The sequence below is a fragment of the Lepus europaeus genome, chromosome 9 (assembly GCF_033115175.1).
Source record: "Lepus europaeus isolate LE1 chromosome 9, mLepTim1.pri, whole genome shotgun sequence".
Taxonomy (NCBI): domain Eukaryota; kingdom Metazoa; phylum Chordata; class Mammalia; order Lagomorpha; family Leporidae; genus Lepus; species Lepus europaeus.
Window position 1 is genome coordinate 23,453,725 of NC_084835.1, and position 23,783 is coordinate 23,477,507.

The window sequence follows — 23,783 nt, forward strand, 5'->3', positions numbered from 1 at the left end:
TGGAGGCCCAGCCAATCGTGAGCGGGATCGCGTGGGGCGCAGGGTCGCCATTGGACCGCCGCCGCCCGGGTCTCTGCTACCTGTAGCTAAGGGCTCAGTCGGCAACGCGGCGTGCTGGCGTGCGAGGCTCGTTCTCGCGAGAGTTCGGCGCCTCTCGCGGCTGTGTGGCAGCCGCAGCGAGCGCAGGACCAACATGGACGCCCTCGGGGACTACGTTTGGCCGCGGGCAACCTCGGAGCTCATACTCCTCCCGGTCACGGGTCTGGAGTGCGTGGGGGACCGGCTGTTGGCGGGTGAGGCTTGGCTCGAGGCGCGCTCGCGGGCGAAAAATGAGCGCCTGCTTGGGGCGGGACCGCAGGAACAATGGGATGCCCTGAGGAGGAGGGCGGGCGGCGGGAAGAGGGAGCCTGGGGAGCTGGCGGGAACGGGGGCCGGCCTGAGGGGGCGGAGCCCGGGCGAGCGACTGCGGGCGGCTCGGCGGGCTGGGGGAGGGCGGCGGAGGGAGCCGGGCCCGGGGGCGGCGAGGTGGTGATGGGGCCCCGGGGGCGGGGCCGGCTGCCGAGGCCCAGGACCGGCGGTGTCCGAGTCCTGGGGAGCCGGAAGGCCTGACGTTTGACAGTGGTCCCGAGCGCAGCTGCCAGCCCTAGGGGGTAGGGGGTGTGTGGGTGGTGGTGGGGGGTGCCTGCAGGCGGGAGACCCCGAAGAACCCCAAGAGTGAATTAGGAAGGGGGAGTTTCGGCTTGAGGCGGGGAGAATTTGTCTGAGGAAGTTTCCGTGAGGCTACGGCAGGAGGGAACAAAGCAGGGGACTTCTGACTTTGACTTGATCCCTGGAGGCCGTGGGAGGACCCATTAAAGGGTTTAATATTTACAGGTATATAGCTGAGAAGCAGCGTGAGTTCCCGCCCACGGACTCCTCAAATGCTGGCCATCGCCAGGGCTGGGTCAGGGCCAGAGCCAGGAGCCAGGAGCTCAATTCAGGTCCTCCACACGGACTGGAAGGACTTAAGCAGTGGAGCCAAGGTCCGCAGCTGCAGGAAGCTCCAGCATCGAACCCAGACACTGATACGGGATGTGGGAGTCTTAGTTGCCAGGCCACATACCCACCCCCATTAAAGGTCTCTAACTTGGGAAATGCAGGTTAGAAAACTCTCCGGGTGTATCTACCCACTCTGTTGGTTTTCAAAATGGTGTTCTGTAGCTACAGGTCTTGAATTCCGTGCGTGGGCTTCTGTCATCTCAGTTCCCAAGGCGTTCTCCCCTGAGTCTCAGGCCTGAGCGCGTAGGGAGCTGCACCACTGGCAGTGGGCCTGCTGCCGTTGGCCTGGCCCTGCAGGGGAACACCAGCCATTGCGCTGCCCAAACCCGGTCGGGATTGGTGGGACGATGGTGTTCTTTGACAAGAAGCACCGGAGACAAGTTTCGGTGGACATGCCTGTTTATTAACAATCAAGCGCACCTTTTAAACAGAGGCAGAGGGGGCATAGCTAATTCAGGGCAACACTAATTCTACAGATGAAAGCCCATATTGGCACTGCTGTGCTTCTCCAATCACCGCTAAGATCTCATAGCCTAGTAGTTTTCCAGGTGGTCCTCATGGGCCTGGGCTACACCCTGGAGCCGCTAACCTTCAGTGGGGGTGGGGGTGGGGGTGGGGTGGGAAATGTGCCTGGGGCTCCTGCTACCTGCCAGTAGGCAGGCAGTCTCCCAGCCAGACACAGGATCACTCACAAAACCCAAGAACCTGCCTCAGTCCCCAAGCCAGTCGTGTGGGTTTTTAAAAAAATATCTATTTATTTGAAAAGGAAAGATAGAGGTCTTCCATTTGCTAGTTTACTCCCCAAATGGCTGAAGCTGGGCCAATCCGAATCCAGGAACCAGAGGCTTCTGGGCCTCCCACACAGGTGCAGGGGCCTAAGCACTTGCAGTGCTGGCATCCCATATGGGCACCGGTTCGAGACCCAGCTGATCGACTTCTGATCCAGTTCTCTGCTATGGCCTGGGAAAGTAGCAGAAGATTGCCCAAGCACTTGGGACCTTGTACCCGTGGGGGAGACCCGGAAGAAGCTGCTGGTTCCTGGCTTCGGATCGGCCCAGCTCTGGCCACTGGGGCCTCTTGGGAAATGAGCCAGCGGTTGGAAGACTTCTCTCTGCCTCTCTGTAACTCTGTCTTTCAAATATTTGAACGGTAGAGTGACAGGGAGAGATGGAGAGACAGATCTGCTGCTTCACTCCCCAGATGGCTGCATCAGCCGGGGCTGGTCCAGACAGAAGCCAGGAGTCCAGAGCTCTTTACTTCCAGGTCTCCCTGTGAGTGGCAGGGGCCCAAGTACTTGGGCCATTTTCCACTGTCTCCCAGGTACGTCAACAGGAAACTAGATCAGAAACGGAACATCCAGACTCAAATTGTTGGTCTTAAATAGAATGCCAGCACTGAGGTGATGGCTTAACCTACTGTGCTCAACGCTGGCCCCTAGTTGACTTGAATGTGATGTATTTGGCACTGGTTTCTCTGCTCTTTCTGCCTTCACAGTGGCCATGCCAGCCTATCTCTGTGATCCCCCTCAATGGTAATCGCTCTAGCCCATTCCTGAGCTCTCCGTTTCGACTTTAGCTACACCACCTGAAGCTGTTGCCCACCTCAGGCCATCATGCCTGCCGTTTCCTCTGCGAAGACTGCTGCGGCTGTCCCCTTCCGCTGCCTTGCTCTGGCCAACTGCTGCTGACCGCCCACGCCACCCTAAATGTTGCATTCTCAAGATTCCCAGTTGGTGTAGAATAGAGCAGGCTTCTCAGGCTTACCAGTGCCGACATGTTGGATCAGATAACTCCTTATGTGAGAGGCTGCCTGCATCGTAGGCTGTTGAACAGCATCTCTAGTCGTAGCTGGCAGAAGTATACCCCTGGTTATGACAACCAAAAATATCTCCAGACATTGCCAAATGTTGCCTAAGGAGAAACTGCTCCTGTTCACAATCACTAGATTAGACTTTCTTACTTGGTCTGGATGAGGCCAAAGGCAAGAGCCTGGAAGCCCATCCTGGTCTTCCCCATGTGGGGCTGAGGCCCAAGCACCTGAGACATCTTGTGCTTTCCTAGCCATGTTAGCGGAGAGCTGGATTGTAAGAGAACAGCTGGCTCAGGTGGTTGGTCCCTGCTATCCATGTGAGAGAACTAGGTTACATTCCCAGCAGCAGCAAACTATTTATATTTGCTTTTTTTTTTTTTTTTAGTTTCTTTTTTTTTTTTGACAGGCAGAGTTAGACAGAGAAAGGTCTTCCTTCGATTGGTTCACCCCCCAAATGGTGCGCTGCACCGATCCGAAGCCAGGAGCCAGGTGCTTCCTCCTGGTCTCCCATGGGGTGCAGGGCCCAAGGACTTGGGCCATCCTCCACTGCCTTCCCAGGCCACAGCAGAGAGCTGGACTGGAAGAGGAGCAACTGGGACAGAATCTGGCGTCCCAACCAGGACTAGCACCCGGAGTACCGACGCCACAGGCGGAGGATTAGCCAAGTGAGCCGCAGTGCTGGCCCTATATTTGCCTTTTTTAAAAGGTTTTATGGGCCGGTGCCTCGGCTCACTAGGCTAATCCTCCGCCTTGCGGCGCCGGCACACCAGGTTCTAGTCCCGGTCAGGGCACCGATCCTGTTCCGGTTGCCCCTCTTCCAGGCCAGCTCTCTGCTGTGGCCAGGGAGTGCAGTGGAGGATGGCCCAAGTCCTTGGGCCCTGCACCCCATGGGAGACCAGGAGAAGCACCTGGCTCCTGCCATCGGATCAGCGCGGTGCGCTGGCCGCAGTGCGCTACCGCGGTGGCCATTGGAGGGTGAACCAACGTCAAAAGGAAGACCTTTTTCTCTGTCTCTCTCTCACTGTCCACTCTGCCTGTCAAAAAAAAAAAAAAAAAAAAAGCAAAAAGGTTTTATGGGGCTGGCACTGTGGTGTAGTGGGTAAAGCCGCTGCCTGCAGTGCTGGCATCCCATATGGGCACTGGTTCGAGACCCAGCTGCTCCACTTCTGATCCAGCTCTCTGCTATGGCCTGGGAAAGCAGTGGAAGATGGCCCAAGTCCTGGGGCCACTGCACCCGTGTAGGAGACTTGGAAGAAGCTCCTGGCTCCTGGCTTCGGATCGGCACAACACCGGCCGTTGTGGCCAATTGGGGAGGGAACCAGCAGATGGAACCCCTCTCTCTGCCTCTCCTCTCTCTGTGTAACACTGACTTTAAAATAAATCTTAAAAAAAGGTTTTACTTACTTTTTCTTTATTTGAAAGGCAGAGAGAGGAGCTGGCACCTGTAGTGCTGGTACTCCATATGGGCACTGGTTCAAGTTCCAGCTGCTCCACTTCCAACCCAGCTCCCTGCGAATGCACCTTGGAAATAAGGGAATGATGGCCCAAGTGCTTGGACCCCTGTACCCATGTGGGAGATCCAGAAGAAACTCCTGGCTTCAGCTTGGCCCAGCCCTAGCTTTTGCAACCATTTCATGAGTGAATCAGCAGATGAAAGACCTCTCTCTTTTCCCTCCTCCCTCTCTGTAACTCAGCCTTTCAAATAAATAAAATCTTTTAAGAATAGAGGCAGAGAAAAGGATTTTCTTTCCACAACAGCTGGGGCTAGGCCAAGCCAAAGCCAAGAGACAGGGACTGCGTCTGGATCTCCCACATGGGCTGTAGGGACCGCAACACGAGCCTTTACCTCTGCCTTCCAGGGTGGCATCAGCAGGAAGCTGGCTTGAATTTGGAGCGAGGACACAGGCGCTCCGACACGGCACGTGGCTGCGCTAAGCAGCATCTCAGCCACTGTGCTGAAGAATTGATTCCACCCCAGAATAAATTTGATTCCATTTTCCATGAGCTTTTTGAAATGCGCTTGTGGTTCTTTTCTGTAGTCTCCTTGTGTGTTGCTGTTTAGGGTCTGCCACACCTGTAGGAGCAGGGTCTGTCCTTGTAGTAGTCCCTGCTGCAGCGTCTGCTTGATCTTGCAGTTTGAACTGCAGTTCTGTTACATTTGTTGACTCCTGAAAGATTGACAGTGCAAACGAGGAAGAGTGTGAGTGGCTGTGACGTGATCTCAGGTAAGGGGTGTTGCCATGCTGGGGAGCCTGTGCACACCCTGGAAAATGAAATTTGCTGAGCTCGGAGATCAGATGTCAGCAGTTGGGGCAGGAGGAGGTGCAGTGGTTAAATCATCAGCTGTAGTGACTGCGAGCTTCCATCTGCTGTGCTGGCTCACTCCCCAAGTGGCTGCAGCGGTTAGGGCTGGGCTTAACCCAGGCGCCAGGAGATTCTTCCAGGTCTCCCATGTGCGTGCAGGGGCCTAAGCACTTAAGCCATTCTCCACTGCTTTCCCAGGCCACTAGCAGAGAGCTGGGTCAGAAATGGGGCAGCCCAGACACAAACCTGAGCTCATACGGGACGCTGGCGTTGCTGGCCACAGCTTTACCAGTTTTATGTTACAATGCCGGCCCCTGCCCCATCTGCTTCAGATCCATCTTGGTGGTGAAGTACACCCTGGGAGGCAGCAGGTGGTATCTCAAGTCCTTGGGACCCTGCCCACCCACATGGGAGGCCCAGACTGAGTTTCAGGCTCTTGGCTTTGGCTTGGCCCAGTGCTGGCTTTTGTGGGCATTTGGGGAGTGAACCAGTGGACGAAAGATCTGTCTCTGCCCTTTAAATGAAATGAAGAGAAATATATTTAAGGTAAATTAAAAATGAAGCCAACCATTTCAGAAATCATTAAAATGGGGGTGGGGCAGCATTGTGATGCAGCAGGTAAAGCTACTGCCTGCAACAGGCAGCAGCATCCCATATGAGCGCTGGTTTGATTCCCGGCTGCTCCACTTCTGATCCAGCTTCCTGCTGTTGTGCCTGGAAAGCAGTGAAAGATGGCCCGAGTGCTTGGGTGCCTATTACCAACTTAAGACGACCCACATGAAGCTCTTGGCTCATGTGTTTTTGTTCTCATTTGGGAAGTGAACAAGAGGATGAATGATCTCTCTAACTCTGCCTTTCCAATAAGTCTTTAAGGAAAAACAAAAAGAATAAAAAAGATGTGAGGGGCTAGCAGTGCGGTACAGCAGGTAAGCTGCCACTTGTGATGGCTGCGTCTTGTATCAGAGTTCTACTTCCAATCCCAGCCATTCTTTGGAGCCAGCTTCTTGGGAATGCGGCTGGGAAGGCTTAAGTGTTCAGGCCCCTGCCACCCACGTGGGACGTGGATGGAGTTCCATGCTCCTGGGTTATGCCTAGCCCAGTCCTGGCTATTGCAGCCATGTGGGGAGTGAAATGTCAGGTCTCTCTTGCTCTGCCTTTTAAATGAATCAGTCTTTTTAACAAATGAAAAGCTGAGGAGTGAACCACATCCGTGGGACCTAACACTCGTGGGAGCTCGGCGAGTGGGAAATGCACAGCACGAGAGCAAGCAGGGGAGTTTCTTTTTTTAAAATTTTTTTTTTTATTTTTTAAAGATTGATTTATTTATTCGAAAGAGTTACACAGAGGAGAGGCAGAGAGAGAGAGAGACCTGCCATCCGATGGTTCACTCCCCAGATGGCTGCAACAGCCAGAGCTGCGCCGATCCAAAGCCAGGAGCCAGGAGTTTCTTCCAGGTCTCCCATTTGGGTGCAGGGGCCCAAGCACTTGGACCATCTTCTACTGCTTTCCCGGGCCACAGCAGAGAGCTAGATCAGAAGAGGAGCAGCCGGGTATCAATCCGGCGCCCATATGGGATGCCAGGGTGTTAACCTGCCGTGCCACAGCGCCGCCCCAGGGAGTTTGTTTCTGCCGGGTGCCAGACCCTGCCTAGGCTCTCCGATGTCTCATCTGCTCCCTCTGAGGCTCCCCGAGGGGCAGCTGTACACAGCCCTCTACCCCTTGGTCTTGATACTCTGAAGGGGGCTTACACGGTTGGCCGGTGGCAGGTCAGTTCAGCTCAGAGCTCTGCTAGTATCCATGCTGCATGCGCTCCCTCCTCGGAGGCGCAGGGAGGGGCTCCTGGCAGTCTGCTGCTGTGACCCTAAGGGTGGCAGCGGGAACAGGCTCTCCACTGGCGGAGAGAGGAGCTGGAAGGATGGCTGGAGAGGTAGATGAGGCTGAGGACTGGGGACGAAGGCGGGCAGGGGCGGCTTCTGGAGCCTGAGAATGAGGTGGGATGAGGAGGCCGTGAGTTTGAGGAGCTCCTGTTGAACTGAACGTCAGGGCTCACTGGGGAGGCGCCAGCGCTGAAAGTCCAGCTGAAGCAGCCTCCGAGGACTGCCCGAGGTCCGTGTCTTGATACTGCTGTGGCCTCGAGCCGCGAAGTGCCTGCGGGTCCTGAGGGCGCGGTGACTGGTTCTCACATGGCTTTCTGCCCCCGTCTAGGTGAGGGGCCTGATGTGCTGGTGTACAGCTTGGACTTTGCTGGGCATCTGCGGATGATGACGCGAGTGCAGAACCTGCTTGGCCACTATCTTATCCATGGGTTTCGGGTGCGGCCAGAGCCCAGCGGAGACATGGACTCAGAGGCCATGGTGGCTGTGTTTGGGAGCAAGGGACTCCGGGTTGTGAAAATGAGCTGGGGAGAGAGCCGCTTCCGGGAGCTGTGGCGCTCTGGCCTGTGGAACATGTCTGACTGGATCTGGGATGTACGCTGGCTTGAGGGCAACGTGGCCTTGGCCCTGGGCCACAACTCCGTGGTGCTGTATGACCCTGTGATAGGGTGCCTGTTGCAGGAGGTGCCCTGCACTGACAGGTGCACCCTCTCCTCAGCCTGCCTGATTGGAGACACCTGGAAGGAGCTGACCATCGTGGCGGGGGCTGTTTCCAACCAGCTCCTGGTCTGGTACCCAGCAGCTGCTTTGATGGCTAACAAGCCTGTGGCACCTGACCGACGAGTCAGTGGGCACGTGGGTGTCATCTTCAGCATGTCCTACCTGCAGAGCAAGGGCTTGCTGGCCACCGCTTCAGAAGACCGAAGTGTCCGTCTCTGGAAGGTGGGCGACCTGCGGGTGCCTGGGGGCCGGGTGCAGAACATTGGGCACTGCTTTGGGCACAGCGCCCGTGTGTGGCAGGTCAAGCTCCTAGAGAATTACCTTATCAGTGCAGGAGAGGACTGTGTCTGCTTGGTGTGGAGCCACGAAGGGGAGATCCTCCAGGCCTTTCGGGGCCACCAGGGCCGTGGCATCCGGGCCATAGCTGCCCATGAGAGGCAGGCCTGGGTGATCACAGGGGGTGATGACTCAGGCATTCGGCTCTGGCACCTGGTAGGGCGTGGGAACTCAGGCCTGGGGGTATCAGCTCTTGGCTTCAAGTCCCGTAGCAGGCCTGGTACCCTCAAGGCTGTGACACTGGCTGGCTCTTGGCGACTTTTGGCAGTGACTGATACAGGGACTCTGTACCTCTACGACTTTGAGGTCAAGTGCTGGGAACAGCTGCTGGAAGATAAGCACTTCCAGTCCTACTGCCTGCTGGAAGCAGCTCCTGGCCCCGAGGGCTTTGGGCTGTGCGCCATGGCGAGTGGAGAGGGTCGCATCAAAGTTGTCCCCATCAACACCCCGGCCGCGGCCGTGGACCGGGTCCTGTTTCCTGGGAAGGTGCACAGCTTGAGCTGGGCCCTGCGAGGCTACGAGGAGCTCCTGCTGCTGGCCTCGGGCCCTGGCGGGGCGGTGGCCTGCCTGGAGATCTCGGCTGCGCCCTCCGGCAAGGCCATTTTTGTCCAGGAACGTTGTCGGTACCTGCTGCCCCCGAGCAAGCAGAGATGGCATACGTGCAGTGCCTTCCTCCCCCCTGGTGACTTCCTGGTTTGTGGGGACCGCCGGGGCTCTGTGCTACTGTTCCCTTCCAGACCAGGTCCGCTCAAGGAACTTGGAGCTGGGGGCAAGGCTGGGGCACCTGGAACAGGTGATGGCAGTGACGGGGGCAAGTGTGACGTGGTGGCCGGGTGGGGCCCTGTGTCCACCCTGCATTCTTTGCATGGAAAGCAGGGTGTGACCTCAGTCACCTGCCATGGTGGCTACGTGTACACCACAGGGCGCGATGGCGCCTACTACCAGCTCCTTGTGCGAGGTGGCCAGCTCCAGCCAGTCCTAAGGCAGAAGTCGTGTCGAGGCATGAACTGGGTGGCTGGGCTCCGCATGGTACCCGACGGCAGCATGGTCATCCTGGGTTTCCACGCCAATGAGTTTGTGGTGTGGAGCCCCCGCTCACACGAGAAGCTGCACATCGTCAACTGTGGCGGAGGGCACCGCTCCTGGGCCTTCTCGGACACTGAGGCGGCTATGGCCTTCGCCTACCTCAAGGACGGGGATGTGATGCTGTACCGGGCTCTCGGCGGCTGCACGCGGCCACACGTGATTCTCCGAGAGGGTCTGCACGGCCGTGAGATCACTTGCGTGAAGCGTGTGGGCGCCATCACCCTGGGGCCTGAATTCGAGGTGCCCAGCTTCATGCAGCCGGACTTCCTGGAGCCTGGCAGTGAGGGCCCTGGCCTGATCGACATCGTGGTCACGTGCAGCGAGGACACCACCGTCTGCGTCCTGGCACTGCCCACAGCCACAGGCTCGGCCCACGCACTCACGGCCGTTTGTAACCACATCTCCTCTGTGCGCGCTGTGGCCGTGTGGGATGTCGGCACTCCTGGGGGCCCTCAGGATCCTCGGCCAGGCCTGACTGCCCGCGTGGTCTCCGCTGGGGGGCGAGCCGAGATGCACTGCTTCAGCATCACGGTCGCTCCAGACCCAAGCACCCCAAGTGGCCTTGCCTGCCATGTCATGCACCTTTCATCCCACCGGCTAGATGAGTACTGGGACCGGCAGCGCAATCGGCATCGCATGGTCAAAGTGGACCCGGAGACCAGGTAACCTGCGTTGTCGGGCGAGGCCCACGCATGTGCCCTGGGCTTACAGGCAACACCTGACAGCCACATTGTCTCCACAGGTATATGTCCCTTGCTGTGTGTGAACTTGATCGGCCTGGCGTTGGCCCCCTTGTGGCTGCAGCCTGTAGTGACGGGGCTGTGAGGTGAGCCCAGAGACCCAGAGGGGTGGGGAGGTTTTCCAGGATTGGTTTTGAGTCCTGCGCCCCCCCCCCCCCCCCAGGTTCTTTGTCTTGCAGGACTCTGGGCGGCTTCTACAGCTCCTGGCTGAAACCTTCCATCACAAACGGTGTGTCCTCAAGGTGCACTCCTTTATACACGAGGCCCCCAACCAGCGGCGGTGAGTCTGGGTGTGTATGTGTGTACATGTATCTGGGATCCCTGTTGCTCTTTCCTCGCATTGACCTGGCTGCTCTTTCCTGGCTTCCAGGAGGCTGCTTGTGTGCAGTGCAGCCACAGACGGCAGCCTGGCCTTCTGGGATCTTACCACTGTGCTGGACCCCGGCTCCCCTGCCCTGGAGCCTCCCCTGGAACCTGGGCTTCCCCACCGTGAGTAGCCAGCAGCTGCTCCCCAACCCCTGCCTCACACGTGGCAGCCGGTGCCCTGACCACTTTCTCTCCCTCCAGGGCTGGGCACCCCCTGCCTCACTGTGCAGGCCCACAGCTGTGGTGTCAACAGCCTGGACACCCTGCCCACACGTGAGGGCTGCCACCTTGTGGCCAGCGGCAGTGAGGATGGCTCCCTGCACGTGCTCCTGCTTGCTGTGGAGATGCCAGAGGTGGAAGAGGCTGCTGGGGGTGCCGAGGGAGCGCCCCAGCTGCACGTGCTAGAGGAGTACTCGGTCCCCTGTGCGCACGCTGCTCACGTGACAGGCCTCAAGATTCTAAGCCCAAGCCTCATGGTCTCAGCCTCCATCGACCAGCGGCTCACCTTCTGGCGGCTGGGGCACGGCGAGCCTACCTTCATGAACAGCAGCGTCTACCACGTGCCGGATGTGGCGGACATGGACTGCTGGCCTGTGAGCCCTGAGTTTGGCCACCGCTGTGCCCTTGGGGGCCAGGGGCTTGAGGTTTACAACTGGTATGACTGAGGGGTCCCGCGGTGGCCAGCGAGCTGGGCATGGGGCCTGCTCGCAGACACAGTGCACCAGGGAGTGGACTGTCTGTGCCCATGCCTGGTGTGCCTCGAGGGGAGGCGGTGGCGGCCGCGGGCTCCTGACCTCAGAGCAGGAGCGAGAGGTGAGTAGAGGGCTGTCCCGGCAAACCAAGGCCTCACCCCCCTTGTCCTACAACAGGAGAAAGTTTTATAACAAACTATTTATTATGGCTCCAGGCTTTTAACAACATGTGTGGCGTTTTGTTCGCTTTCCAGTCGATGAGTCTGTGAACATTCCCAGATCGGAGGCCCTGGGGCCTCAGATGTGGCTCAGCGGAGGGAGGCCCAGCAGAGCCAGGCCCGCGTGGAGCACCTCGCGGACGGCCCTCAGAAGCTGCAGCCGGGCAAACATCTGACCGAAGAGATGGGGCCGAGGCTCCTGCAGGAGAAGGGGCCGGCTGGTCTCGCCCTCCGCCCCCCCCTGCCTTTCCTCCGCACCCCTGCCCCGGCTGTGTACTCACCCCCAGGACGTGCACCCTGTTGTAGTAGGAGCTGAAGTCCATGCTGAGCTGCACCAGGAACTTGCACACCTGGACACGAGACTGAAATCACCGCCTGCCCCGTGGCTCCTGTGTCCCCGGCCAGAATAAAGAGTAGTGTGCGCTCTGGGCCCTGCTCTCTGCCTCACCGTCTCTGTGCGGGCAGGGAGGTGGAGCCCCGGGGTGGCAGGGACCATGACTGCCAGCTGGCTCAGCAGCTCCGGGAAGGGCAAGACACCATTGAAGAGCAGCAGCCACTCACCCTGGGGGGAGGAAGGAGGCAGTGAGAGGCCACACCTCCTACTTGTGCCCGCCCCCTGAAGGGGGTGCTCACCTCGTCCTGGAGCAGTGAGAAGTCCAGACTGGCCACGGGGGGGAAAGGAGGGTAGAGACCCTGTTCTTCACTGCGCTTATAGCTCTCAAAGAGCGTGGCGAGCCGGGCACAGTTATACATGACGAAGATGCCACTTTTTGTGCCTTTTGTGGAGATACTGCTGTCCGCCGGAGCCAGGAGGAGCTGGGTGGGACACAGCCGCAGTGGGAGGCCAGTCCCCTGCCCCATGCCCTCCCTTCCTGTCCGGTCCGGTGGGGTGCCCAGGCTCACCTGACTCCGCGGAGCTGTGCTCAGCATCTCAAACTTGATGGTGGCCACAGAGAGGACCCCGGCGATCTCTGTCCAGGCTGGGTCTGAGGGAGTACAGGTGGGTCCGTCTGCAGGGGGGCAGATGACCTGCCTCTACCCCAGGGCACAGCCAGGCGCCCCCAGCGCACCTTGGGCCGGGTCCCCACCACGCTTCAGTGCTGAGGCCTTGCATACCTGGGCATGGCGGAACCTGTTAGAGAGAGGAGGGCTGGTGGTCCCAGCAAAGGCCCTCCACCCCACCGCTGCGCCCCACGCTCAGACCCACCTGCCCCCCAGCCTCACTCACTCGTAGTACTCGGGGGCAGTCATCGCAGCACCCGCTGCTTTCACAGGGCCGCAGACCAGGTGCTTCTGTCGGGAAGACAGGAGTGGCTCAGCCAGTGCCCCCAGCCCAAATGTGTCTGTGCTGCCCCCCTCCCAACCCGGGACTCAGTCTGAGCTCAGTGCCGCCTCAACCTATCAGCCGATGTTTTGGGGGTGCATTTTCAGACCCCCCACCTGCCCCAAGGCCTCTGTCCTGCGACACTGTTGCGTCTACAGCCTCTCAGGTGTCAGGACTTCTCAGCTAGGAAGCTGGGTTTTCAAGGGCCCTTTCAGTTTGGGGGGGAGGTTCCACCTCCGTGGGTGACCCTCTGCCTAGCCCATGCAGGGAGTTAAGAAGGCATGGGGGGGGGGGGCAGTGCTGTAGCTCAGTAGGTTAATCTTCCACCTGCAGTGCCGGCATCCCATATGGGCACCAGTTCGAGTCCCGGCTGCTCCACTCCCCCCCCCCCCCCCTTTTTTTTTTTTTTGGATAGTGAGAGAGACAGAAAGGTCTTCCTTTTTGCCGTTGGTTCACCCTCCAATGGCCGCTGCGGCCAGCGCATTGCGCTGATCCGAAGCCAGGAGCCAGGTGCTTCTCTTGGTCTCCCATGCGGGTACAGGGCCCAAGGACTTGGGCCATCCTCCACTGCCTTCCCGGGCCATAGCAGAGAGCTGGCCTGGAAGAGGGGCAACCAGGACAGAATCCGGTGCCCCGACCGGGACTAGAACCCGGTGTGCCGGCGCCGCAAGGCGGAGGATTAGCCTGTTAAGCCACGGCGCCGGCCCTGCTCCACTTCCAATCAGCTCCCTACTATGGCCTAGGAAAGCAGTAGAAAATGGCCCAAGTCCTTGGGCCCCTGCACCACGTGGGAGACTCGTTAGAAGCTCCTGGCTCTGGATTGGCGCAGCTGCGGCCATTTGAGGAGTGAACCAGACCTTCTGTCAGTAACTCTACCTCTCAAATAAATAAAAGGGCATGGCACACTGCCTCCCGGGAAGGACCCTATGACCTGACTGCGGGCAGGCGGCAGGAGCCTCAGGTCGCCCCCCCCACCACACCCCCCCCAGTTCTTGTTGAAGGACCTTGTAATTGGCAATCACTAACGCAAACAGCTCCCGGGTGTGACCGAAACCCATGAGGACCACCTGGAAGGCTACTTAGGCTGAGACCTTCAAGCTGACTGGAGAAGCACGGTGGTGCCAATATCGGCTTTATCCTATAGAATTGGTGTTGTCCTGAACTAGCCACGCCCCTCTTTGCCTGCCAGATTGTTAATAAACGGCCATGTTCACCCAAACCCGTCTCCAGGGCTTCTTGTCAGAGCGACATCGGCCCGCATCCCCGCAGGGTGGGCCCGCACACCTTCCCCCCTACCTGTCTGGGAGGAGCCTGGTCATCCAGCTTCCACCAAAGCAGGTCCAGTTTCTGTTGCTGGAACTCATCCTCGCAGCTCAGCACGTGCACAACCACGCAGCCAGCGGCGCCAGCACCTGGGGCTGCGGCCTTGGAAGGGAGAGGCCAATCAGTGCCGAGAAGCCGCACGCCCCGCTTTGCCCGAGGCCCACCGGACGGGACTCGCTAACCAGGCTCGGGGGGCTGTCCTCAGGCCAGTGCCGCACGGCCTCCTGCAGCTCAGCCAGCGCCGACAGCAGGTCCTCAGTCACTGCAGAGAGAGCGGACGGCTGCAGGCTGGCGCGAGTCCAGAGGCCCCCTGCATCACGCCCCGCCCTGGCCCCACGTCCTACGCAGACAGCTGTCCAGGTTGGGGTCATAGCCAGCGGCGCGGCCCTGTTCCTCCACCAGCTCCTTCAGGGACAGCCTGCCCAGGACGCCGGGGGGCAGCATCCCCGCGTCCGGAGCTGGGCTAAGCTCTGCAAAGGCGCGGCTCCGCAGGGTTCCGGTCGAGGGGGCAGTCGGCGAGGCTGCAGGCCAGTCCACCCTCAGCTGCTGCAGGAAAGTCAGCATGTGCGGGTCCCGCACAGCAGGCACCCGGCGCGCACACACCCTGCAAAGCGAAGGCCGCCGCCTCAGCCCGCGCGCCGCGACCCCACCCCCGCGGCGGCGCGCTCGCCAGGCCCCGGGCCAGCACTCCGCAGGCGCTCACCCTTGGGCACGCAGTGCTCGCGCCAGGTGATCCGCCACGAGCACCGCACGCAGCTGGCTGAGGCGGAGCGCGCCTGGGGCGCCGCGCAGAGCCGGGCAATGGAGGACGACGCGCGGGCCCGTCGAGGCGGGCGAGGCGTAGGCGGCCACAGCGCCGAGAACCCGCTCGAAGACGACGGGCCGCTGCAGTTGCAGCGCCAGGCCCGCGGGGGTCAGCGCGCAGGCCCGCACCGGGGCTACACCAGGGCCCTGCAGGCCGGAGACAGCACGGAACACGTGCTCGGGAACCTGCGGGGGGACGAGCTGGTGAGAGGCCGCAGGGCGCCCCGGAACCCCGGGCGTGCGCACTGCCGCCGCGCTCGTGCTCACCTGCCCGTCCTCGAAGCGCGCCTGCAGAGCGCGCCGCGGCACCAGGAAGTCGCGGGCACGCAGGTGCCGGGCGTGAGTCTCCTTGAACCACACCGGGCCGCCGGGCCCCAGCGCCGCGTTCAGAGCCTCCAGCGTCTCCCCGACACCAAGGCGCTCCGTCGCCATGGTGACCGGAAGTCGTGAGCGGAACCGGAAGGCGGGTGCAGGGAGGTGGAACTTCCGGGGAGGGCGCGGCTGACTGGGCGGGGCCTGGCGACGCCCCACGGACAGGTGCGCTCCCGGAGCAGCCGCCCCGCACGCCCTCCGCCCGGCCTGGCTGCGCGGCGGCATCCCGGGGTCTCCGCGCGTTAGCAGCCACGGAAGGAATCCTCGCCAGCGAGCGGGGCTCCGGGCCCCCCATCGAATCCCCACGTTATTCGTGTTTTTATAGTAACGCTTCATTCCCCCATTACACGTGACTAAGACGTCAGAAAGTACCAGACGAGTTGCCATTAGAATAAGGCACCTACTTAACAAAAATGTTTTAAAACTAGTTTGTGATTCGCGGTTTCGAGCTAGTTAGAAGGCTTCTTCACGTGACACTGGTGGTCTTCATTACCAGTAGCCGCCCGGCCCGGGAAGATGGCCACCTGAGGAGTCGGAACCACCAGCTCTCCGCGTTTCCCCTTCAGCCCGGTGCTGTTCACAGAACCTGGGGCTTCCCGTTTTGGGCACCGAGCACGAGGGGCCAATGTGACCATAAAAGGCCCCGGCCACACCTCCTCCAGCCAGGGTTCCCACAAGTGCTCGCTTCATGAGTGCAGGTCCACGAGTGCTGGCGACCCCACCGCACACACCCTCTGCGCTCAGGACTGAATCCTACTCCCTCGCAGAGCTGGGGCCCCGGGCAGGACAGGCCGGGCGCTCAGGCCCTGCCGAGAGGCGCCGAAAGAGCACTGGGCGGACACGACATTCCCGATGGCTTCCTGGGTGCCCACTCAACGGGAGTGATCGTGTCATTCCAAAGCGCTTTCCATGCCGAGAGCCCACGACTCCGGCAGCTACCGGCGAGCCTGGGGGCCCAGGACCGAACCGGGGACTTCAGCGACTCTCCGTCCACAAAGACGGTTGGGGTGGTTTCTCCCCAGGAAGTGGAGGGCTATCTTTAGTGAGCTGCGGGCTGAGGCGGCCCTGGGGGACTCACCGTCCTTGTGGCCCCCAGCCCCAGCTCTCCCGCTTCCAGCCCGCACCCCAGAGACGGACGGAGACCAGGGCCCCCCAGCGCGGTGTGTCGGGGGTGTCGGGGGCTACCCGACCTGGGCCTGGGCGCTGCTCAGGCAGGAAAGCAGGGAACGAAATCCAAGCGCAGCTGGAATGCTCTGGAGACAACAGCTGCTTTTGGGATTCCGTTGCCCGCTGTCCAGCCGTTCGAGTGGGGCTCCGTCCCCAGGTCACTCGCCCTAGGGCCAACCCAGAACCCGCCCATCCCAAGTCCCAGGAGGCGGACCTGGGAGACAGTGAAACCGAGTCCAGTGGGAACGAGGCGCTCACCTGGGCCCCAGAACAATAGCAGGGGCGGACCGGGCCTCCCCTGGGATCGGGTCCCGATCCGGATTAGATCCGCGGGCAGGATTAGCCCTGTCGGTCCCACGCAGCCCGGGGCCGCTGGTGCGGTGACGCCGGGAGGGCGGGTTTCAGAATCTGCCAAGAGGGAAGCGCGGGGCCAGGGAGGAAGTGAGCCCGCGCGTCCGCCTTGGGGACACCCCCGCGCTCGGGGCCCTTTGTCCGGTGGCGCTGCCAGCGCCCGGGAGCGCCAGGAGCCGACCGGGCCCACGAAGCGGCGGCGGGACCCCGGGCAGGCCGCTGCGACCGCTGCTGGGTCTCTCGCCGCCCAGGCCCCTGCTGTGCCGACCCTCCCGCCCGCCCGGCCCCACGGGTAGCACACGCGACAAGGTTCCCCCGAGGCTGGGACGGAGCCGGCGCGCGGAGATGCCCAAACCCGGCGCGGGCGCCAGCCACTCGCTCCTGTAGGCCCTTGATGCGGATCGAGACGGGGTGCGGGGCAACCTCGGGAAGCGAGCGGAGTGAGCGAGGACCCGACGATGCTCCGGGCGCTGTCTAGTTCAGGTCTGGTCCGGCTCGGCCCGCCCGCTCCCCACCGAGCGGGCTCAGCGACCCTAAAACGCCGTGCCCTTCCGCTGGCTCCGGCTGCCCCGCAGACTTGGAGCCATTTTATGGCGAAACCGCCTGGCCACGCCCCCTCGCGCTCTCGCGAAGCCAATCCCCGCGCGGCCACGCCCCCCGCAGCGTGCGGCGCCGCCGCTAACGGTCGCGCGGGTGACGGTTGGGGAGGGGCGTGGCTGCGAGTCCGGCCGGGGAAACCTGAGCCGCCCGCCCCGCCCACGGAGCCGGGCGCCCCAGCGCCTGGGATTAGGGGCTGGGAGGCTGGCGCCACGCCCTGGCCAGGTGTGCAGGACCCGGCCAGGTGCGGCCCCGCCCCGCTCAGGGTCCCCGGAGCCCTGCGTCATGTCTGAGAGCCCGCACTACCAGGTGTCCGCACTCCCCTGGGGCCGGCGGCCGGGGCGACAGGTGCGGACACCGGAGCCGCGCCGGGGACACGTGACGCCGGCGAGGGGGGCGGGCCGAGCCGCGACGCGCCCTCCGCACCGCAGGAGGCGCTGTAGACTCGGCGGACCAGGCCTCGCCGCGACCCCCGCGGTCCTGCGTCCGACCCGCTCGCGGCGTCCGGGGCAGCCATGGCCGCCGCTGTCCTGCTGCGCTGCCTGTCCCGAGTGAAACCCACGCCGCGCTGTGCGCTGTCATGGTGAGCCCAGCCCCCGCCCCCGAGCACGCTGCCCGCCAGGGCCGGCGGCCCCCTGACGCTCCGCCTCCGCAGGGCCCCGCGCCGTGGGCACCGGCTCTCGCCGGCGGATGACGAGTTGTATCAGCGGACGCGCATCTCGCTGCTGCAGCGCGAGTCCCCGCACGTCATGTACATCGACAGCTACAGCAGCCGCGGCTTCACGGTCAACGGCAACCGCGTGCTCGGACCGTGCGCGCTGCTCCCGCACTCGGTGGTGCAGTGGAACGTGAGCCTTGCCCCGCACGCCCGCCGGTGTCCCTGGCTAACGGGGCTCGGCCCTGTGGCCCCGTAGTGGAGCTGGGGAGAGGGGGAGGCTGCAGCGTGGTTTGTCCTGAACCCGCCTCCTCCCCGCACAGGTAGGATCCCACCAGGACATCACTGAAGAGAGCTTCTCCCTCTTCTGGATGCTGGAGCCTCGGATAGGTACGGGGAGGGGGGAGGTGCGGTCTGAGCGCCCCGAGCCCCCGGAAAGCCACCCGCACCCCAGCTTCACAGCGGACCCGGTTGTGGACGAGCCACGCCCTGCCTTCCCTAGAGATTGTGGTGGTGGGGACCGGAAACCGGACCGAGCGGCTGCAGCCCGAGGTACTGCGAGCCATGAGGCGGCGGGGCATCGCCGTGGAGGTGCAGGACACGGTGAGTGCCGGCCCCGGGGCACGCTGCGGCGGAGCTCAGGCCTTGCCCTGGTCAGGCTGATGCCGGCCTTTTCTCTACAGCCCAATGCCTGCGCTACCTTCAACTTCCTGTGTCACGAAGGCCGGGTGACGGGAGCTGCTCTCATCCCCCCGCCTGGAGAGACTTCTGTGCTATCTCTGGGCCAAGCTGCAGAGTGATCCGCCAGGAACCGAAGCACCTCCCTCCCCGAGGGCCCTGGCTCTTCAGAGGGCACCGGTCCGCCCCCTTCGGCACTAAAGCCCTTGATTTGCTTGCTAGCGTATGAGTAATTTATACCCCATTTTGTATTGCTGGCCAAGGATTGATGGCTACGTGGGTGTTTCAGCTGGGGTGTGTGTGTGAGGAAACCGGAGACCAGAAGGCCTTGTGTTTGTTGACCTACTTGATCACATGTAGAGCTTTTAAAAAAGATCTTATTTGAAAGGCAGAATCAGGGAGAGGCGTAGTCCATTTGCTGGTTCACTCCTCAAATGACTGGAATGGCCAGGCTGGGCCCCACCGAAGCCAGGAGCCCAGATCTCCATCCGGGTCTCCAGCATGGGCGGAGGGACAGCTCTCCTAGGCACATCAGCATGATAGGAGAACCAGCGTGCATTATGGGACGCCTGCGTGACAGGTAGCAACCTGCTGCAAGGCCTCTCCTTGCAGATCTGGCTCTGTGTTCAAGGTCCCTGTCCCTGTCATGTGGCCAGGCTCCAGAGCTGCCAGGGCCTGATAAATGGGGGTCCCTGGACGGGAGGGTGTCCCATGTATCTGTCTGTGGTGGGGGCAGCTGCAGAGCCCCACTGCACCTCGGGCACCAGGCTAAGTGCCTACTTGCTGCTCTCAAACATCAGGCACTTTTTTTTTTTTTTTTAACTTTTATTGAAAAACCAAGGGGGGTGTGCTGGATTGGATCCCTTTTCAGAAAAGCCGCTTCTCATACCTGCAGGCAGAGAGCATTGTGAGGGGAGGGGAGGGGAGGGCAGGAAGCAGGCCCGCAGAGCCCCACCGACACGGCCACTTACGAGTGGAGGCCGTGGACGCCGCCTTCCACCTGAGCCGAGGACGTCCGCTTCTCAAACTTGAGCTCACCCGAGTACATCATGGCCCTGAAGAAGGCAGATGTCAGAGACGGGCAGCCGGCCCTGTCCTAGGCCTCCACCCGCGCCCAGGCCCCAAGCTTACCGCACTTGGGTCAAGCTCTTGGCACCAATGTCTTGGCAGGAGTGCTGGATGCCAGCAATCAGGTAGGGGACGAATTTGTGGATGGACCCTTTGTCTTGCACAGCCCCAGAGACCCCTTGTGCTACTTTGATTTTGTCAGCTTCACTGCAGGGGGAGAGGCAGAAGCAAGGGCAAGGTCAGAGCAGGGAGGAGACTGCGCAGCGTGCGGGTGGGCTGCTGGGCCTGCACGTCCGACCTGAAGTAGCGGTTCTGGCTGCTCAGATGCTTGTCCATGGCATCGAGAGAACCCATGCCCCGGTACTTCTTGAGCCGGATCCCGTCGGAGAAGAAGTACTCCCCAGGGGCTTCGGTGGTGGCAGCCAGGAGGGAGCCCATCATGACTGTGGACAGACAGTGCGTGGGGCAGCGCCTGAGCAGCACGGGAAAGGGGTCTCAGGGCTCCAGGGACACCAGGCCTTCCTTACCCGTGGAAGCACCAAGGGCCAGAGCTTTGGCGATATGCCCCACATTCTGGATCCCTCCATCTGCGATGACGGGAACGCCAAAGCGCCGTGCGTATTCCGATACCTTATACACAGCTGTTGCTTGGGGCCGCCCACAGGCCAGCACTGTGGAAAGACGGAGGGACAAGCGGCAGGTAGGGTTAGTGGGGTCCAGGCCAAGGACCCTGTGGCCACATTCTGTACCCAGGAGCTGTTGGCTACACCTGCACCAGAACTGCAGCGTGGCTGCCATGGAGATGTGTCTGGAATGGCCACTGCCCCATCTGCCTCGAACAGTACCAACTGCTGCGCTGGTCTCCACTCACCCTCGCATGTGCGCGTGCATGTGTGCAGGGCCCAGGGCAGCCTCAGGCACATGCAGTCTTAGCAGCCGGGAAAGCCCCGCCCAGCTGGTATCAGAGAGGGAGGAGGCACCGCGCAGTTAGTTCCCAAAGGGACTGAGTCAGGCCCAGCACTTCCTCCCTGCGTGGTGGGCAGCTCAAGCAAGATCAGGGCAGTGGTCATGTGGAAGGGACTTCACCAGGCTCCAGCTCCAGAGGTGGTCCTTGGGCCATGCCTGCTGCAGAAGTGGGCAGCGCAGGGCCTGCCTGGGCAAGTGGGAGTGCCCCGGGAAGACACAGCCCCCAAACCATGGTCTGTACATCAGCTTGCCCTGCCCACCCATTAGCACCACAAACCCTGGGAGCTACAGCTACAGTCAACCAAGCAGCCGGGCAGTGGGCAGCTGGGCCGGGCCAGTGGGCCGGGCCGGACTTACTATAACAGCCCGTGACAGTAGAAGGGCATTTGGGGCTGTGGGACTTTATGTCAGGAGGGATCTTGGGAGCCGCTAAATAAAACAAACAGACCAGAGTTTAGAGAGGGCGCAGAGCAGGAGCAGGGAGGCCAGGCTAGGCAGGGGAGTGGCAGGAGAAGATAACAAGAACTTGTCTTGCTTCCACCCGTCCAAGTGGCCTGTTTGACCCCGATCTTGTCCCTCAAGATGCCTGGCGCCAGGGCACGTGGGCCCTTACCTTCCTGGGTGATGCAGATGGAGCCACTTCCCATGCCCACCCTCAGGGCATCCACACCTGCATCAATGAGGTTCTTGGCCTGCGCAGCGGTGACCACTACAGGGAGGGACAGGAAAGGTGCCTGTGAGGGCCCGGCCGGAGCCCCCACCCCCACCCCCTTTCCCGCTGGCGTGGTCTTGCTTTACCGTTGCCTCCGATAACTTGGAGATTAGGGTATTTCTCCTTGATGTACTTGATCATATTGATCTGGAAGATGGAGTTTCCCTGGGAAGAGTCCTGGAACATGAACGAAGGCCCAGTCAGACTGTGACCGGTAGCCGCCCCTGTTGCCCCCCACCCCCCACCTGTGCAGCAGCTCACCAAAACCACCACGTCTGCACCAGCCTGGGCCAGCAAGTCCAGCCTGTACTTGTCGTCCTCATGAGTGCCGATGGCTGCCCCACACAGCAGCTGCTTCTTGGCGTCTTTGGAGGCCAGTGGGTAGTCTCGGTTCTTCTTGAGGTCAGTCCGGGCAATGATGGCCACCAGCTCATCGTCTTCGTTTACAATGGGCAGCTTTCCTGTTGATGGGGGCAAGACATGAATCAGGACCCTGAGCACGGGTCCCGGGCCCCTGCCAACACCCAGGACTCACCCTTCTTGCTGCGCTGCAGAATCTCATTGGCTTCTTTCAGTGTGATGCCTGCAGGGGCAACCACTAAGTCTTCCCTCTTTGTCATGATCTAGGAGGGAGGGGCGCTGTGAGGAAGGGCCCATCAGAGGTCAGGAACCCCCCCCCCCAACTCTGCCTGAGGTCAGGGGTGAGGTTCCCAAGACCATACAACTGGACCCAAATCCCAACAGTTTGGAGAGCTACCACAGGGCAGCACGGACAAGGGAACCAGGAGGGGAAGGCAGAGGTTTCTCAAGCGACAGTGAGAGCCTCGAAGCTCACGTTCGCCCCGGGTGCAGCCGGACACTGGGCTGGGCCTTCGTCTTTCCTCGACAGAAGCCCATCTGCAGATGCACCGCCCCAGCGTCACTGCCCTCTGCCGGCGGCACCCACCTCTTCTAGGAATCGCTCGTGCTCCTCTTCCTTGAGAAAGTCAATGTCCCTCGAGGAGATGATGCCCACCAGGCGGCTCCCCATCCGGCCTGTGTCGGTGATGGGGATTCCACAGAAGCCATGCCGAGCCTTGGCTTCAAAAACATCCCGCACTCGATCCTTGGGGCTGAGGACCACAGGGTCTGTGATGAATCCCTGTTCATATTTCTGGAAAGGATGGTGAGAAGGGTCATCGCATCTCCAAACTCTTCCCTCAGGCTCTCGGTCTGAACCACGGGGCCTGTGCCTCATCTGCCGCTTGGCAGCGCCACAGGCCAAAGCACATGACACCTCTAACAAGTGACTTGTGTGACCTGGAGGCACTGTCACCTGGTCCTCTGCCGCCAGTTTCCTCAGTCATGAACATCACAGTGGGAAAAAGGATCCCAAATGAGCAGGATGACCCCCACCTCCCATTCCCACCCCACTCCACCTCGGTGCAATTCCCCGGAGTTCGTGGCCACGATCCTTGCCCTTCTGACCTTCACTTTCCGAACTTCATTAGCCTGGAACTCAGGTGTACAGTTGTGGTGGATGAAGCCAATACCGCCCGTAAGCTACAGGATGGAGAGAGGAGGGAGTAACTGGCCATACAGGCATGATGGCCTGCCTCAGGACAAGGGGGAGTCGGTGTCCCTGGTCACCAGCCCCCACCCCACGGGGCTCACCGCCATTGCTATGGCCATCCCAGCCTCTGTGACAGTGTCCATGGGGGAGGAAACAAGTGGGGTCTTTAGAGTGATCTTCTTGGTCAGGGCAGAAGTCAGGTCCTGGGGAGACAAGGTTCACTAGTGTGGTACAGCACCTCTACTGTCAGGGTGCTACAAAGCCCCCCACAGTGTGGGCCCTCTGTATCAGCTACATGCCAGCTGTGAGGACCACTGCAGAGGATCCACACCCACGCCAATCTGACAGCCCAGCAATCAGGTGAGCACAGGGCCCAGTCCCCGCTCCTACTCACCACCTGGTCTGCAGTGAAGTCGATGTACCCAGGGAGAATGAGAAAGTCGCTGCATGGGAGGGGAGCGAACGGGGAGCAGGGCGCTCAGGCTTATGGCAGCATGAGGCGCCGTCCCCGCACACCATCCCACAGGGCGTCTGAGCAGCGCGACACTAAATGGAGCACGTCAGAGGCGAGGCAGAACACAAGGTGGAGAGGGGGCCAGGGGACATATTCTGCCACCCAACTGTCAGCGCGGGCGTCCTGACAATCTCACGCTGAAAATCCAAGCAGTCAAGAACCGCCCCCGCTGCCCGCCCTGTCCAGAGACCCCCGGGGATGCGTGGGTAGGGCCCGGCACCCGTTCCGCACGCCTGCGAAAGCCCGGCTGAAGCCCCCATCTGGCCTCCTCGCCCCGCGTGCCACCCTCTCCTCGCTCAGGGGAGCCCCACAGGCCCGCACTTGTAGGTGAGGCCGTCCCCGCAGTTGAAGAGCTGCTGTGCCGTGAGTCCGTCGTCCGGCACGTAGGACGTGCCCCCACTTATCAGGTAGTCGGCCATCGCCAACGAGGAGCACTGCCGCGTGCCTCAGAGGACCGCACCGCAGAGGCCTCCGCCGCCTGGGCCGCGCCAATATAAACCCGCCCATTTCGTCACTG

At 61.4% G+C, this 23,783-nt stretch overlaps 4 protein-coding genes across 6 annotated transcripts; 2 read left to right on the top strand and 2 right to left on the bottom strand.

Moving 5' to 3' along the window:
• The first annotated feature begins 92 nt into the window (after positions 1–92).
• Positions 93–10,941, top strand: WDR6 (WD repeat domain 6). The gene is made up of 6 exons (XM_062200826.1): positions 93–293; positions 7,357–9,829; positions 9,910–9,993; positions 10,071–10,187; positions 10,278–10,396; positions 10,475–10,941. Exons 1-6 carry the CDS (start codon positions 194–196, stop codon positions 10,936–10,938), a joined length of 3,357 nt encoding a protein of 1,118 aa, XP_062056810.1. The 5' UTR covers positions 93–193; the 3' UTR covers positions 10,939–10,941.
• A 138-nt stretch (positions 10,942–11,079) lies between these two features.
• On the bottom strand, positions 11,080–15,077 carry DALRD3 (DALR anticodon binding domain containing 3). 2 transcript variants are annotated; one of them, XM_062200828.1, is made up of 12 exons: positions 14,902–15,077; positions 14,534–14,820; positions 14,175–14,434; positions 14,013–14,092; positions 13,804–13,932; positions 12,412–12,476; positions 12,254–12,315; positions 12,087–12,169; positions 11,817–11,999; positions 11,632–11,745; positions 11,465–11,533; positions 11,170–11,382 (listed from the first exon to the last, which is right to left on the bottom strand). In XM_062200828.1, the coding sequence occupies exons 1-12, from the start codon at positions 15,064–15,066 to the stop codon at positions 11,263–11,265; spliced, it is 1,617 nt and encodes a 538-aa protein (XP_062056812.1). In that variant the 5' UTR covers positions 15,067–15,077; the 3' UTR covers positions 11,170–11,262. The 2 variants fall into 2 exon arrangements, with proteins under 2 accessions (XP_062056811.1, XP_062056812.1); XM_062200827.1 differs by having other exon boundaries at positions 11,080–11,533.
• Positions 15,078–17,556: 2,479 nt separating this feature from the next.
• On the top strand, positions 17,557–18,675 carry NDUFAF3 (NADH:ubiquinone oxidoreductase complex assembly factor 3). Its single transcript, XM_062200155.1, has 5 exons — positions 17,557–17,704; positions 17,777–17,969; positions 18,100–18,166; positions 18,279–18,379; positions 18,460–18,675. Exons 1-5 carry the CDS (start codon positions 17,637–17,639, stop codon positions 18,574–18,576), a joined length of 546 nt encoding a protein of 181 aa, XP_062056139.1. The 5' UTR covers positions 17,557–17,636; the 3' UTR covers positions 18,577–18,675.
• Positions 18,676–19,253: 578 nt separating this feature from the next.
• IMPDH2 (inosine monophosphate dehydrogenase 2) lies at positions 19,254–23,759 on the bottom strand. 2 transcript variants are annotated; one of them, XM_062200830.1, is made up of 15 exons: positions 23,588–23,759; positions 23,147–23,195; positions 22,854–22,955; positions 22,668–22,742; positions 22,147–22,353; positions 21,736–21,823; positions 21,462–21,661; positions 21,287–21,377; positions 21,102–21,197; positions 20,846–20,917; positions 20,050–20,193; positions 19,821–19,965; positions 19,586–19,729; positions 19,426–19,509; positions 19,254–19,343 (listed from the first exon to the last, which is right to left on the bottom strand). In XM_062200830.1, exons 1-15 carry the CDS (start codon positions 23,683–23,685, stop codon positions 19,322–19,324), a joined length of 1,617 nt encoding a protein of 538 aa, XP_062056814.1. In that variant the 5' UTR covers positions 23,686–23,759; the 3' UTR covers positions 19,254–19,321. The 2 variants fall into 2 exon arrangements, with proteins under 2 accessions (XP_062056814.1, XP_062056813.1); XM_062200829.1 differs by lacking the exon at positions 20,846–20,917.
• Positions 23,760–23,783: the final 24 nt, after the last annotated feature.

What these genes read in the sequence shown, in the direction of transcription:
- WDR6 (XM_062200826.1), top strand. Translation starts at nt 194, where the DNA reads ATGGACGCCCTCGGGGACTACGTTTGGCCGCGGGCAACCTCGGAGCTC. An exon ending in GAGGCCCCCAACCAGCGGCG is followed by an intron (nt 10,188 to 10,277) that starts GTGAGTCTGGGT and finishes CCTGGCTTCCAG; the next exon opens with GAGGCTGCTTGTGTGCAGTG. An exon ending in GGAACCTGGGCTTCCCCACC is followed by an intron (nt 10,397 to 10,474) that starts GTGAGTAGCCAG and finishes CTCTCCCTCCAG; the next exon opens with GGCTGGGCACCCCCTGCCTC.
- NDUFAF3 (XM_062200155.1), top strand. Translation starts at nt 17,637, where the DNA reads ATGGCCGCCGCTGTCCTGCTGCGCTGCCTGTCCCGAGTGAAACCCACG. An exon ending in CCGCGCTGTGCGCTGTCATG is followed by an intron (nt 17,705 to 17,776) that starts GTGAGCCCAGCC and finishes CCGCCTCCGCAG; the next exon opens with GGCCCCGCGCCGTGGGCACC. An exon ending in CCGTGGAGGTGCAGGACACG is followed by an intron (nt 18,380 to 18,459) that starts GTGAGTGCCGGC and finishes TTTTCTCTACAG; the next exon opens with CCCAATGCCTGCGCTACCTT.
- DALRD3 (XM_062200827.1), bottom strand. Translation starts at nt 15,066, where the DNA reads ATGGCGACGGAGCGCCTTGGTGTCGGGGAGACGCTGGAGGCTCTGAAC. An exon ending in CAACCTGGACAGCTGTCTGC is followed by an intron (nt 14,093 to 14,174) that starts GTAGGACGTGGG and finishes CTCTCTCTGCAG; the next exon opens with TGACTGAGGACCTGCTGTCG. An exon ending in AGGACAGCCCCCCGAGCCTG is followed by an intron (nt 13,933 to 14,012) that starts GTTAGCGAGTCC and finishes CTCCCTTCCAAG; the next exon opens with GCCGCAGCCCCAGGTGCTGG.
- IMPDH2 (XM_062200830.1), bottom strand. Translation starts at nt 23,685, where the DNA reads ATGGCCGACTACCTGATAAGTGGGGGCACGTCCTACGTGCCGGACGAC. An exon ending in CATCTGCATCACCCAGGAAG is followed by an intron (nt 20,918 to 21,101) that starts GTAAGGGCCCAC and finishes TGTTTTATTTAG; the next exon opens with CGGCTCCCAAGATCCCTCCT. An exon ending in AAGAGCTTGACCCAAGTGCG is followed by an intron (nt 19,510 to 19,585) that starts GTAAGCTTGGGG and finishes TGCCTTCTTCAG; the next exon opens with GGCCATGATGTACTCGGGTG.